Below are 15,733 nucleotides of genomic sequence, written 5' to 3' on the forward strand. Positions count from 1 at the left end.
TTCCTTGGTTATTAAGACCATTGAGTGCTCACTGTAATGGGGAAAAAAAATACAAGAATATGGCCAATGTCTGGGCCTCATTCTCTTATTCAAGGAGAGAAGGCTATATTGAGAACTAGTAGATAGGGCTTCTGGTTTTAACTGCATTAGAATCCAGAGTCCTAGTTCCAATCCCAATTTTGTTGTGTTTTGTTTTTGAGACAGTTTTTTCGCTCTGTCACCCAGGCTGGAGTGGAGTGGTGCAATATCGTTTTACTGCAACCTCCACCTCCTGAGTTCAAGTGATTCCCCTGCCCCAGCCTCCCAAGTAGCTGAGATTACAGGCATGTACCACCACCACATCTGACTAATTTTTTTTTTTTTTTTTTGTATTTTTAGTAGAGATGGGGTTTCACCATGTTGGTCAGTTTGGTCTCAAACTCCTGACCTCAGGTGATCTGACCACGTTGGCCTTCCAGAGTGCTAGGATTACAGGCATGAGCCACTGAGCCCCGCCCCAATCTCAATTTTGTAACTATTACTTTGTGACTTTAGGCAAGTCATTTAACATGTGTGAGTACTGATTTTTCTCTGTAAAATGTTTGTCTACATCACAGGGTACTTTTAAGACTCTGTATGTGCTCTACAAAATTTAAAAATTTTAATACCTGGTAGCACAGGTTTGTTAAACTATGTCTTTACTTCCCTTTATCCCAATGTCTTTTGGCATATTGTGTGTTTAACCTTTAGCTTATGTTTGACTTTAAAATTATTTTATCAGCAAACATAACAGCTGCTGTGTGCCAGGCTCTGGTGAGACGCTATAGATAGAAGTATTATATGAATTCTGCCTTTCAAGCACATACAATGTAATGGGGTCCATCCATCACACAAATATACTAGCTCTGTACACAGCCTTGAGGAGGAGCAATATTTTTGGTTGTTGTAAACTGCATTTTTTTGGTATTGCCTTTTGATTCTGGGAAGCACATTCATTCTATAGATACTGCCTTTTTAGATCATGAAAGCATCATTGCTTACTGATGAAGAAGATGTAGATATGGCACTGGATCAACGCTTCAGTCGCCTTCCTTCCAAAGCAGATAATTCTCAAGAAATCTGTTCTCCCAGACTCCCCATTTCAGCATCCCACTCATCGAAAACTCGTTCACTAGGTACAGTATAAAAGATGCTATTTTACAAGAAAGATATACAGTCATCAAATCCTGCTTTTCACTTTTCTTCTTCTCACCCAAGTGGACTTCTCTAGCAAATATCTGCCAGACAGCTATACCTGTGACATAAGGATGCTAAGAGAAATTGTACTCATAAGTATTCATTAAGAGTAGCCAGGTTTTTTGTTTTTAGAGACAGGGTCTCTCTCTCTGTTGCACAGACTGAGAGTGCAGTTATGCAGTCGTGCTCACTGCAGCCTTGAACTCTTGGGCTCAAGCAGTCTTCCTGTCTCAGCCTCCTGAGTAGCTAGGACTACAGGCATATACCACCACTGAACTAATTATTTTTTTAAATGTTTGTAGAGATGGATCTTGCTATCTTGCCCAGGCTGGTCTTGAACTTCTGGCCTCAAGTGATCATCCTGCCTCAGCCTCCCAAAGTGCTGAGATTACAGGTATGCGTCATTGCACCTGGCAGGAGTGGCTGGTTTTTAAGAACTGTAATTACTTCTGTTTGTGCAGATGCAGAAGTGTATGGAGGAAAAAAGCATTTGTGCTTTGTTTAGGTTCATGTTTTTGTTTGCTTATGATTGTGAATTAGATAGTAAGTTCTGACTTCCCAATTTTTATAACGTTACTTAGAGAGTTCAGCAAGTTGTCCTGCACTGTACTCTTTTTGTGCAGTCCTAACAGCACTGTCCTACTGTCTTATAGGGACAAGTATATGTCCCTATTCTCATAATGCACAGAGCACATCAGATTTTTACATTTTGCTAAACCTTTTTAAATTCCCAGGGAAGTGGTTACATATTTGATTTTAAAGTTTTTTCTTTTCTAGTGGCCTTGTAACTATGTGGGATTGGAAATAAAGTTTTAATATCAGCAAAAAACTTAAGCAGATGTAGTTTCAACATATTTGGAAAGCCAGAGGAACTGGCAGAAAAACATTTGTTTGGCCGGGTGCGGTGGCTCAAGCCTGTAATCCCAGCACTTTGGGAGGCCAAGACGGGCGGATCACGAGGTCAGGAGATCGAGATCATCCTGGCTAACACGGTGAAACCCCGTCTCTACTAAAAAATACAAAAAACTAGCCGGGCGAGGTGGCGGGCACCTGTAGTCCCAGCTTACTCGGGAGGCTGAGGCAGGAGAATAGCGTAAACCCGGGAGGTGGAGCTTACAGTGAGCTGAAATCCGGCCACTGCACTCCAGCCCGGGCGACAGAGCGAGACTCCGTCTCAAAAAAAAAAAAAAAAGAAAAGAAAAGAAAAACATTTGTTTATATTGCCTTAAAAACTAAATATTTTTCAATTCTTTTGAGTTCCCTTATTATCAACTTTGCTTTTTAAAAGTATTTTTAACTTCCCTTTGGTATAGAGGAAAGAAAGAAAATATTTTAACCAATAAAGTATCAAACATTCTTAATAACCTTTTCCATAATGGATACTAAATCTGATACTTCAGTAACTCTTAACTCCGTGCTTTAGACAAAAGCCATGTAAAATTGGGAAACAGGCACTGGTAATAAGAACTGTCCTTCAGCGGGGCACAGTGACTCATGCCTATAATCCTAGCGCTTTAGGAGGCTGAGGAAGGAGTATGACTTGTGGCTAGGATTTGGAGAGCAGCCTGGGCAACATAGCAAGACTCCATCTGTATGATAGCTAGCTAGCTAGATAAAAATTTAAATGTTAGAAAAAAATTTTTTAAGAACTGTCCTTCAGAAGGTCACACGTGCAATTGTAAGATACCTAGTGTGTTCTTATTTCATTGACTATAGCTAAGAGTGGAATAGGAATTTGAGTTTTGATCATACTTTTATATGTCCTAAGAAATTGTTACCTTTAGGATTCTGATAAGGGCGTGAGCAGTGGTGCGAGACTTACCTTGGCTTATCTCCTAGTCCTGTCACTTTGTGGATTTGGACAAGTTACTTCTCTGAGCTCAGTTTTCTCATGTATACAATAGGAATGATAGTAATGCTAATCATTTAAAAGTTTTTGAGGCCAAGCGCAGTGGCTCATCCCTGTAATCCCAGCACTCTGGGAGGCCGAGGCAGGTGGATCACGAGGTCAGGAGTTCAAGACCAGCCTGGCCTAGATGGTGAAACTCAGTCTCCACTAAAAATACAGAAAAATTAGCCAAGTGTGGTGGCGGGTGCCTGTAATCCCAGCTCCTCAGGAGGCTGAGGCAGAGAATTGCTTGAACCCAGGAGGCAGAGGTTGCAATGAGCCGAGATCATGCCGCTGCACTCCAGCCAGGGCTACAGGGTGAGATTCTGTCTCCTGAAAAAAAGTTTTTGAAGAGTGAAATGAAATAACATACACAAATGGCTTATACAGAGTCTGCTGCATATTTTTATTTTTATTTTTATTTATTTATTAATTTTTTTGAGACGGAGTCTCGCTCTGAGGCCCAGGCTGGAGTGCAGTGGCCGGATCTCAGCTCACTGCAAGCTCCGCCTCCCGGGTTTACGCCATTCTCCTGACTCAGCCTCCCGAGTAGCTGGGACTACAGGTGCCCGCCACCTCGCCCGTCTAGTTTTTTGTATTTTTTAGTAGAGACGGGGTTTCACCGTGTTAGCCAGGATGGTCTTGATCTCCTGACCTCGTGATCCGCCCGTCTCGGCCTCCCAAAGTGCTGGGATTACAGGCTTGAGCCACCGCGCCCGGCCTGCATATTTTTAAACAGTATTAATAGTGTTGTTGCTTTTATTATTGTTGTAGATGTCATCATCATCATCATTAGAATCTTGTCCTGATTTCCTAGTTCAAAGAGTAATTTTTGCAAAATCTGACTTAGCCTGGTTCTGGTCATCCACATCTGATATAAGTAGTTTGATAAAACGTCAAATGATTTCAACCTCACTGATTTTTGTTATTGTCCAGGAAACAATAGCTTGTGTTTTGTAATAGTCTTTCTCCCCTTCATTCCCTCTTCATTTCAGTTGGTGGGTTACTACAATCAAAATTTACAAGTGGAGCTTTTCTTTCACCAAGTGCCTCTGTGCAAGAATGTGGTACTCCCAGAACAGCATCTTTAATGAATATCCCATCCACATCCTGTTGGTCTGTTCCTCCACCCCTGACTTCCGTGTTCACAATACCCAGCCCAGCCTCTGAGGTTCCGTTGAAAACAGTGGGTACACGTAGGCAACTAGGCCTAGTCCCTCGTGAAAAGTCTGTCACCTATGGCAAGGGAAAACTCTTGATGGACATGGCCCTATTCATGGGACGCTCATTTCGTGTTGGTTGGGGTCCCAACTGGACTCTTGCTAATAGTGGAGAACAGCTGAATGGCTCTCATGAACTAGAAAATCATCAGATTGCTGATTCTATGGAGTTTGGATTCCTGCCCAATCCAGTAGCTGTTAAATCGTGAGTCACATTTCTTGATGCTTTTTGAGAAAGACAACATGATAGGTGAAAAAAACTATTCATTATCAGGAGGTTAGGGCCCTGCTTTGTCATCTTTCTAGATACAGTCTTAGAGAGTATGTGTATTTTTTTTTTTCTTTTTTTTTTTATGAGACGGAGTTTTGCTCTATTGCCCAGGCTGGAGCGCAGTGGCACAATCTCAGCTCGCTGCAACCTCTGCCTTCCGATCTCAAGCTCTTCTCCTGCCTCAGCCTCCTGTTAAGCTGGGATTACAGGTACATGCCACCACACCCAGCTAATTTTTGTATTTTTAGTAGAGACGCAGTTTCACCATATTGGCCAGGCTGGCCTTGAACTCCTGACCTCAGGTGATCCACCCGCCTTAGCCTCCCAAAGTGCTGGGATTACAGGTGAGAGCCACTGCACCTGGCCCAATTTTAAATAGTAGAAGATAATTGTGTAATTATACATAAATGATTAATAAGATGACTGTTTTGTACCATCAGATTATGAAGAGTATATAATATTTACCTAATGGCTAAACTTTAGTTGGAAAAGTAACAGACCCAAAGCTAATACTGCAATATTCCTTTGGTTTTCAGCCTTTTTATTGAATTAGCCGTTTTTTTTTCTGAGTTTTTGCTTAAAAATTAGTGATTTCTTCATATACAAATGATATTCTCAACTAACCACATTTCCTGTGTCTTTCATAAAGTAGGTGTATGAACCGTGGAGAATCCATGTATAAGTATTTGGACATTCTGTATATATATATATGTATGTTATAGTCTATTCATATATAGTTATATGTTTCTCTACCTTCCCGATTAACAAGTGCATATATGTGGGTATAGTTCTGCCTATACTTTATATATATAATAAATATATATGCCTTACAGATAATATATAAATTTTTCTGGTAGCTGTCAGGCAGTATGTATACCGTGTCCTGTGTAAAATATGTGACATTTTCATATTTACTTTTTATAATTATAACAAATTATGTCATCTTTACAACAGATTAAATTAAGGTGATCACCTATTATCCTTCATATTTATTTATGTATTTTTGAGACAGTGTCTCACTTGTCACCCAGGCTGGAGTGCAGGTGCATAAGTCTCCACTTCCTGGGCTTAAGTGATCTTCCCACCTCGGCTCCCCAAGTAACTGGGACTACAGGTGCACACCAACATGCTTGACTAATTTTTTGTATTTTTTGTAGGGATGGGGTTTCACCATGTTTCCTGAGCTCAAGTGATTGCCCTACCTTGGCCTCCCAAAGTGCTGAGATTACAGGCATGAGCCACCCTGCCCAGACTATCCTTCATTTTTAAAGTTGACTTTGAAAACATAAAAAACAACAATGTCTCTTGAACTTCATAATTAAGAATGTTGATCCTAAACTTAGTTATTCTAGGTTAAGCATTATCTTGTGAATTTTGAAGGTTATTAGTATCAGTCTTGAAAATTGCATCAACAGACCAGGTACAGTGGCTCACGCCTGTCATCCCAGCACTTTGGGAGACCAAGGTTAGGGCAGGGTAGACCAAGGTGGATCACTTGAGGTCAGGAGTTCGAGACCAGCCTGGCCAACATGGTGAAACCCCGTCTCTACTAAAATTACAAAAAGCAGCCGGGCATGATGGTGCACATTTGTAATCCCAGCTACTTGGGAGGCTGAGGCAGGAGAATCGCTTGAAGCCAGGAGGCAGAGGTTGTAGTAGCCGAGATCATGCCACTTCATTCTAGCCTCAGTGACAGTGTGAGACTCCATCTCAAAAAAAATGAATAAATAAATGGAACAAGCCCAGCTTAGCTATATATATGCTCATTGTAATTTAGAATCAGTTCTTTAGTATCTATAAGCTTAGCCTTACGACTTTTGATACCCAAGTATAATTTGAGAAACAGGTATCTCACAATAACTTTTGACCCTTGAGTTTTACCCAGTTGGAAATCTGTTAGGATTTGCATGCTTGTTATAACCTGGCCTAAGAAGCCTTTGTGTTCTGAATGCATTAATCAGATTTTTTTCCGCCAGTATATAGCAGATAAGTTCAGTATAGTTTAAGGAACAAAATTTCTTTAAAACCACAGTGAAATGTTTGCATTCTGTTTGTAACCATAAAAAGAAACAGTGGTTTGGTTGAAGTGAAATCTTAGCTTCTGTCTTAGGTTCATTTTCTATTCTATTCTTCATTTGCTCTTGTAGCCTAACTGAGTCCGCATTCAAAGTTCACTTAGAAAAACTCAGTTTGAGACAAAGGAAGCCAGATGAAGACATGAAATTATATCAGACACCTCTAGAGCTCAAATTAAAACACAGCACTGTCCATGTGGATGAACTGTGCCCTCTCATTGTCCCCAATCTGGGAGTTGCTGTCATTCATGACTATGCAGATTGGGTTAAAGAAACATCAGGAGACTTACCAGAAGCACAAAGTGAGTATACATTATGTTTTTAATCTTTGATGTCCCAGTAATAGGGGTGGTAGTGTACACGGGAGTTCTTGATAACAGTCTAGTAGGCAAATGCCTGTGCTTGTCATTTTCTGAGGCTGAGTTTAAGCAGATTCCCAAGCAAGAAGAAATTGTCACTATATTCTTGTCACTTTGTTCTTTTACTCATTAATGTACAAATTCTTCCACAAGGAATTGTAGCCAGTCAAATCTTTGGATTTATAAAATTGCATTTCTTACCCAATCCAGAGAACATAGGGGGAGAGATACAGTCCTTCTTGTTTTTCTTTTCTTTTCTTTTTTTGTTTGAGACAGAGTCTCACTCTGTCACTGTAGCTGGGACAACAGGCACGCGCCACCACGCCCAGCTGATTTTTGTTTTCTTAGTAGAGATGAGGTTTCACCATGTTGGCCAGGATTGTCTCCATCTCTTGACCTCATGATCTGCCCGCCTTGGCCTCCCAAAGTGCTGGGATTACAGGCGTGAGCGCCTGGCCCCTTCTTGCTTTTCTAAATCCTATCCATTCTTCCATGTCCAGCTCGAGTACTGTTGGTCTTCTCAACAACTTTGTTGTATTTCCTCTTCTTGGCTTCTCTCATGACTACCTTTCTCCCCTATCATGACCATGTTTTTCTGAATCAATACTTTGATAAAGGGGTTCTCTAATTTGTTAATATTTCAAACAATAGAAAAATCATTCTGTTAATATTTCAAACCGTAGAAAAATCGTTTTGTTTTGCACATCACCTTTATTGAAAATGGGCTGTTTTAGAATGTCCTGTGCCACACATTTTGGGATTTGTTTATATTCCTTCAGTTCTTTGTATTTACTTAATCGTCTCATTGTCTTTTCAAATGTGTAAGTTATTTTACCAGTGCATACTTGTAAGTGGCTTAAATGATAAACAGTGCTTTTGTAAATTGATTTTTATAGATAGAATTCGATCAAAGTAGACATAATCTGAGATGACATTAGCCATAATTAGGCTTGGGGAACCTATTTAACGGTTACATTTGTTACGTAAGTATCACAGAAACATGATGTTTTTTTTTATACCATGTACTTCTGGAAATTTTAAGATGAAGCTGAGTGAGGTAGAGACAGATTCAGGGTAATCAACTTGAGTGGTTGTTTGAGATGTTTGTTAATTTATGTATTTTTAACATCACAGTTAGAAGGATGCCCTCTGCGAAGTTGTTGTAAGGCTTTGTCTCATAACATTGTTTTTCTCTTCCTGCCTCAGTTGTGAAGCACTGGAGCCTGACATGGACACTATGTGAAGCCCTATGGGGCCACCTGAAGGAGCTTGACAGCCAGCTAAATGAACCCTGTGAATACATTCAAATTCTAGAGCGAAGAAGAGCTTTCTCCCGCTGGCTATCCTGTACTGCCACACCTCAGATTGAAGAGGAAGTCTCCCTAACCCATAAAAGCAGCCCTGTGGAGGCTGTATTCAGCTACCTTACAGGCAAAAGGATCAGTGAGGCCTGCTCTCTGGCCCAGCAGTCAGGTGGGGAAGGATTATGGTCCTTCTCTGCGGCCCTTTCGCCTTCCTACTCATTGCCTCCTTCCCGTCCCCCCTGATTGTGCATTTCCCTTTGACTGCTAGTCTATGAGTGTTAATTGTGGACTTCCCAGGAAGATTGCTGGTTCCTGTGGAATATGTAATGTAACATAAAATTTAAATGTTAATCAAGTAAACAATGTTTAAGGTCCTAAACAGAGAATTAGAAGACATACTTCAGCTGGGCACAGTGGCTCATGCCTATAATTCCAGCACTGTGGGAGGCCAAGTGGAGTGGATCACACCTACCTATTCCTGTAGAATAGGAACCATGACGGTTTTTTGTGGGTTTTTTTTTTTTTTTTCTTTTGAGAGAGTTTCTTGTTGCCCAGGCTAGAGTACAGTGATGCCATCTCGGCTCACTGCAACCTCCTCCTCCCGGGTTTAAGTGATTCTCCTGCTTCAGCCTCCCAAGTAACTGAGATTACAGGTGCCTGCTATCACGCCCGGCTAATTTTTGTATTTTAGTAGAGACAGGGTTTCACCATGTTGGTCAGGCTGGTCTCGAACTCTTGACCTCAGGTGATCCACGTTTGCCTTCCAAAGGGCTGGAATTACAGGTGTGAGCCACTGTGCCCAGCCGAACTGTGTCTTCTAATTCATTTTTTTTAGGACCTTAAACATTGTTTACTTGATTAAAATTTAAATTTTGGCCGGGCGCGGTGGCTCACGCCTGTAATCCCAGCACTTTGGGAGGCTGAGGCGGGCGGATCACAAGGTCAGGAGATCGAGACCACGGTGAAACCCGTCTCTACTAAAAATACAAAAAATGAGCTGGGTGTGGTGGCGGGCGCCTGTAGTCCCAGCTACTCAGGAGGCTGAGACAGGAGAATGGCGTGAACCCGGGAGGCGGAGCTTGCAGTGAGCTGAGGTCGCGCCACTGCACTCCAGCCTGGGTGACAGAGCAAGAGACTGTCTCAAAAAATAAATAAATAAATAAATAAAATAAAATTTAAATTTTATGTTACATTTGTAGTAAAACTGGAAAACATAGATAAGCTATAAATAAAAATCAACTATAAGCAGTACTCTGAATTGCTCTAAAATACGTTCTGTATCAATTCACTTCATTCAAATAAATACATAGAAGTTGAATTTCTGGATTGAGGTACTCACTGGGTGTTTAAAAGGAATTTGTATGCATATATTTACTTTTTAAAGTTCCGTTTCACTAATGAGGCAATTCAACAGGTGTTTAATGACTGCCTAGATATAAATCTTTTTTTTTTTTTTTTCTTTTTTTTTTTAAGACAGAGTTTGTCTCTGTGTCACCTGGGCTGCTGGAGTGCAGTGGAGTGCAGTGGAATGATCTCAGCTCACTGCAACCTCCACCTCCTGGGTTCAAGCAATTCTTCTGCCTCAGCCTCCTGAGTTGCTGGGATTACAGGTGCCTGCCATTATGCCCGGCTAGTTTTTTTTTTTTTTTTTTTTTTTCTTTTTTGGTAGAGACACGGTTTCACCATGTTGGCCAGGCTGGTCTCAAATTCCTGACTTCCAGTGATCCATCCACTTTGGCCTCCCGACTGCTGGGATTACAGGTGTGAGCCACTGTGTCTGGCCATAAGTCTTGATAAGAATACAGGATGGCATACTCAGCTTAATCTAATATGATTAGATCCTTATTCAAACCTTGATTGTTGGAACCTCATTTATCCAAAGCCAACTAATTGGAGCCATCGACTGGATTTATTTTGAAGGGTTTGGCCAGTTTGGGGATTATAAAGAACAAATCACAGGAAAAGCCAGAATCAGTAAGGTATATAAAGGGCTTGTTGCATTCCACTATCACTACACATTAACCTCGTATCTTTCTTTTTTTTCTTTTATTTTTATTTTTTAAATAGAGATGGGGTCTATTTGTTGACCAGGCTGGTCTCAAACTCCTGGCCTCCTTCCTCAGCCTCCCAAAGTGCTGGGATTAGAGGCATGAGCCACCACATCCAGCCTCAGTCTGGTACTTTTATGGTCTTTCTGCATTTGTACAGTGAGAATTTATCTTTGGGATTGATCTTCTATGAACTCATAATCATTATGAATCATTTAAAAAAGGTTATGCTCACCAGGACACCAACATGTAATAGGAAAGGAAATGCCAAAAGTCAGATTCTTAGGTCTATTCATTCATAAACTCCACTTTCTTCCTTTTTATTTTGACGCAAAGGCTAAACCTCTGGTAAAGGTACTGCTTTTTAGGTTACTAAAGCTTTTGCTTTACTACTCCCCCCTCTGTTTTTTTGGGTTTTTTGTTTGTTTGTTTGTTTTGTTTTGTTTTGCAAGACAGAGTCTTGCTGTGTCCCCCAGGATGGAGTGTAGTGGCATAATCTCAGCTCACTACAACCTTCACCTCCTGGGTTCAAGCGATTCTCCTGCCTCAGCCTCCTGAGTAGCTGGGATTAACAGGTATGTGCCACCACACCCGGCTAATTTTTGTATTTTTAGTAGAGATGCCATTTCGTCATGTTGGCCAGGCTGGTCTCGAACTCCTGACCTCAGGTGATCTGCCTGCCTCAGCCTCCCAAAGTGCTGGGATTACAGGCGTGAACCACTGCTTCCAGCCTTTTTTTTTCCTTTCCACCCCACCCCGCCCCCAGACAGAGTCTTGGTATCACCCAGGCTGGAGTGCAATGGTGCAATCTCTGCTTACTGCATCTTCTGCCTTTTGGGTTCAAGTGATTCTCATGTCTCAGCCTCTTGAGTAGCAGGGACTCCAGTCACGTGCCACCACACCAGGCTAATTTTTGTATTTTTAGTAGAGACAAGGTTTCACTATGTTGGCCAGGTTGGTCTTGAACTCCTGACCCCAAGTAATCTGCCCACCTTGGCTTCCCAGAGCACTGGGATTACAGGTGTGAGCCACCATGCCCAGTGTTTTCCTTCATTTTTCCTTTTTATGGTTAAGATGGAGTCTCGCTCTTGTTGCCCAGGTTGGAGTGCAATGGTGCAATTTTGGCTCACTGCAACCTCCACCTCATGGGTTCAAGCGATTCTCTCACCATGTTGGTCAGGCTGGTCTCAGACTCCTGACCTCAAGCAATCCACCTACCTTGGCCTTCCAAAGTGCTGGGATTACAAGCATGAGCCACCACGTCGGGCTCTTTTCCTCCATTTTGTAGCTGAGGTGTCTTGCCTAGTATCACAGAAGTAGTGATAGATCTGTTGTTGATTTCTATATGTTGCTCAGTCTGTATGTAATTTAGGTTAAACCACTTTGCAAATTTTCTATCCAAGCAGAAAATGGTAAGTTTTTGATCAATATTTTGGCACTACTGTAGAAAGCAGTTACCAATTTTAAGTCCTCCCTTCTGAAGCCTGGAAGAAATAAAGATAATGCCCCCAAGTGTTTGACCAAGTCCATAAACCCTTAGTAATAACCAAAAAACTTCCATTTCTCTTATAGGTGATCATCGTCTGGCTCTTCTTTTATCTCAGTTTGTGGGTAGCCAGTCAGTCCGGGAGCTGCTCACCATGCAATTGGTGGATTGGCATCAGCTCCAAGCTGACTGCTTCATCCAGGATGAGAGACTGCGCATCTTTGCTCTGTTGGCTGGAAAACCGGTATCTTCTACTTTTACCATAATATCTCACATCAGCTTTTTCATAAATTGAAGCTGGTTTGAGGTTGAGGCAAGGAGTGATCTTTGTAAATTATGCACAGTTACACAAAATGTGTTACACATTGGCCAATTTGTTTTCAAATTATAAAGGCAGGCATGCACACTATTTTAAAACTCTAGTTGTATAGAAATTAAAATGTTAAAATGTATCATATCCCATATCATATAGCAGTAAACAACATAAATAATTTATCTTCCCAGAAATACTCTATTTTAGTTAATTAATTTTTTCGAGACAAGGTCTGGCTCTGTTGCCTAGGCAGGAGTACTGTGGGGTGATCTTGGCTCACTGCATCCTCCATCTCCTAAGTCCAAGTGATCTCTCACCTGAGCTTCCCAAGTAGCTGGGACTACAGGCACATGCCACCATATACAGCTAATTTTTAAGTCTACATCCACATATATGTTGTTCCTGTTTACATGTTTGTATATACAGATGAAATATACAAAGCGTTCTGTGATTATTTTTATTTTTTTCATTTAAAAAAGAATTTATAGCGATAGGGTCTCAATATGTTGCCTAGGCTCGTCTTGAACTCCTGGCCTAAAGGGATCCTGCCACCTAGGTCTCCCAAAGTGTTGAGATTACAGGCATGAGCCACTACACCAGCCCTGCAGCTTTCTTTTGAGACAGAGTCTTGCTCTGTTGCCCAGGTTGGAGTGCAGTGGCGCTATCTCAGCTCACTGCAAGCTCCGCCTCCCAGGTTCACATCATTCTCCTGCCTCAGTCTCCTGAGTAGCTGGGTCTACAGGCACCTGCCACCACAACCGGCTAATTTTTTATATTTTAAGTAGAGAGGGGCTTCATCGTCTTAGTCAGGATGGTCTCAATCTCCTGATCCCGTGATCTGCCCGCCTCAGCCTCCTAAAGTGCTGGGATTACAAGCATGAGCCACCACGCCCGGCCCCGTGTCATGAATCATTATTCTTGTTTTTTTTTTTTTTTTTTCAGATGGAGTTTCACTTTTGTTGGCCAGGCCAGAGTGCAGTGGCACAATCGTGGCTCACTGCAACCTTTGTGTCCTGGGATCAGGCGATTCTCCTGCCTCCTGAATAGTTGGGATTACAGGCGCCTACCACCAAGCCTGGCTAATTTTTGTATTTTTAGTAGAGACGGGGTTTCACCATGTCAGCCAGGCCAGTCCCAAATTCCCGACCTCAGGTGATCCACCCACCTTGGCCTCCCAAAGTGCTGGAATTACAGGTGTGATCCCCTGCACCCGGCTGTTTTTTTTTTTTGTATTTTTAATAGAAATGGGGTTTCACCGTGTTGACCAGGCTGGTCTGGAACTCCTGACCTCAGGTAATCCAACCACCTTGGCCTCCCAAAGTGCTGGGATTACAGGCATGAGCCACAGGGCCTGGCTGGCATTATTCTTTTTTATAGCCACTTATGTTCCATTTTACGACTATTGGGTTGTAATTATTTTAAGCCATTTCTCTTATCACTGCCTACCTCTTATATTATTATCTTAAAGTATTATAAATTAAATTTTCAGAAATAAAAATGTAACTGGTCAGAATTCATGCCCATTTTAAAGCTTTATACATTGACAACCATAGACAGTGAGAAGATTTCCTCTCTGTCTCAGTGGCTCTCATCTCAAATTATTTGAGTACTGATTGATTATTTGTTTAAATCCTGGGGCCAGGCACGGTGGCTGATTCCTGTAATCACAGTGCTTTGGGAGGCTGAGGAAGGAGGATTGCTCGAAACCAGGAATTCAAGGCCAGCCTGGGCCACATAGTGCAACTGTGTATCAATCGATCGATCAGTTGGTCAATAAAAATAAGTAAATAATCAGTATTCCCTCTCACTTCCTCAGATTTTATTATATTTGTATATTTTATATCTGAATCATTTAAAATGTTCCTTGAATAAGTGAATATTCACTTCAGTGTTATTGCACACACAGGTAATGACAAGGTAGAATATAGCCGTGGTGATGATTTTGTTTCCCACAGGTGTGGCAGCTCTCAGAAAAGAAGCAAATAAATGTGTGCTCCCAATTGGATTGGAAACGCTCCCTGGCTATCCATCTTTGGTATTTACTTCCACCAACAGCCTCCATTTCTAGGGCGCTCAGCATGTATGAAGAAGCATTTCAGGTATATGTGGCCAATGGAGCCAAGCAAAAATCTTGTTGGGTGTTATGTTTTTGCCAGGGAAATCCTGCAGAGAAAAAAAACCCTATCAGATTACATTCCATAAAACTTTTATGTAACTGCCTTTTTTTAAAGTATTGTAAAATTGAAGTGGAGCCAGGAAATCTGATGAGAAGCTGTCCTTTACTCCTTCCTCTGGACAAGGCTACTTCCCCAAGTGTCTGTTTTTATTTGATTTAATATCATGAGATTCCACAGTTGACTCTCTCACTGCTGGTTTCCTGCCTCTAAATCAGAGGGTTCTTCTTCATTTCTGATGCTGTCTTATTTCTTTGGGAATTCCCTGTTACACAGCCTGACCTCAGATTTGGTTTATCTTCAAACTTAGTTCTGAAATTTGCCTCTAAATATAATATTTTATATTCCTTGTGAGTTTTGAGGTTAAAAGTATTGTTACTTTTAACATCAGTTCTTGAATTATCTTACTGTTCATATTTCATGCTTGTCTTTCATATTGTTCTCTCAGTATTATTTGTCAGGAGTAAGAGAACACTAAAGAAACTTGAGTATCTTAAGAAATGTGGCAAGATAAGTATGGGGGGTTAGTGATAGCTACTTGAAATCTTTACCAGTCCATCGAAGACAAATGAAATTCATCATTGACCAAAAAATGTTTAAAATCCCTGATAGATCCTTTGGGTTGTCTATTCACTTTTCTTTTGAGATGTAGTCTCCCTGTGTAGCCCAGGCTGCAGTGCAATGGCACGATCTCGGCTCGCTGCCATCTCTGCCTCCCGGGTTCAAGCGATTCTCCTGCCTCAGCCTCCTGAGTAACTGGAACTGCAGGCATGTGCCACTATGCCTGGCTAATTTTTTGTATTTGTAGTAGAGGTGGGGTTTCACCATGTTAGCCAGGATGGTCTTGATCTCCTGACCTCGTGATCTGCCCACCTCGACCTCCCGAAGTGCTGGTGTGAGCCACATTACAGGTGTGAGCCACTGTGCCTAGCTTTTTTTTTTTTTTTTTTTTGTAATCGAGATCGGATCTCACTCTGTCACCCAAAACTTGAGTCAAGTGCGGTGTGGCAGTTACAGCTCACTGCAGCCTTGACCTCCTGGATTCTGGACTCAGGTGACCCTCCTGCCTCAGCCTTCTGTGTAGCTGGGACTACAGGTGCATGCCACCATACCTGGCTACTTTAAAAAAAAAATTTTTTTTTTGTTATCTTTTTATGTCAGATGGGTAATATGCCAGTGTCCTCACAAGGTTTGAGGGTGGCACATCTCACACATGCATGCATGAACACCCAATCATGCTTATGAACTACAAAAAAATACAATTTTATTTTTTTATTTGTAGAGATGGGGTCTTGCTATGTTGCCCTGGCAGGTCTTGAACTACTTGGCTCAAGCAGTCCTTCCACTTTCAAAGTGCTGGGATTATAGGCTCAAGCCACT

At 41.6% G+C, this 15,733-nt stretch overlaps 1 protein-coding gene and 1 non-coding gene across 9 annotated transcripts in view; one reads left to right on the forward strand and one right to left on the reverse strand.

The window, feature by feature from the left end:
• Positions 1-15,733, forward strand: part of NUP98 (nucleoporin 98 and 96 precursor) — a 124,334-nt gene that overhangs the window by 89,462 nt on the left and 19,139 nt on the right. For all 8 annotated transcript variants that reach the window (XM_023209572.2, XM_026447484.2, XM_023209576.2 and 5 more), the window contains 6 exons: positions 998-1,154; positions 4,099-4,528; positions 6,742-6,971; positions 8,235-8,501; positions 11,953-12,110; positions 14,135-14,278. In XM_023209572.2, coding sequence (XP_023065340.1) covers positions 998-1,154; positions 4,099-4,528; positions 6,742-6,971; positions 8,235-8,501; positions 11,953-12,110; positions 14,135-14,278 — 1,386 coding nt within the window. The remainder of the gene's footprint in view (positions 1-997; positions 1,155-4,098; positions 4,529-6,741; positions 6,972-8,234; positions 8,502-11,952; positions 12,111-14,134; positions 14,279-15,733) is intronic.
• On the reverse strand, positions 15,509-15,611 carry LOC111541019. The gene has a single exon (XR_002731150.1). It is a non-coding gene; the product is annotated as a small nucleolar RNA U13 (small nucleolar RNA).

Source organism: Piliocolobus tephrosceles, chromosome 13 (genome assembly GCF_002776525.5).
Source record: "Piliocolobus tephrosceles isolate RC106 chromosome 13, ASM277652v3, whole genome shotgun sequence".
Classification (NCBI taxonomy): domain Eukaryota; kingdom Metazoa; phylum Chordata; class Mammalia; order Primates; family Cercopithecidae; genus Piliocolobus; species Piliocolobus tephrosceles.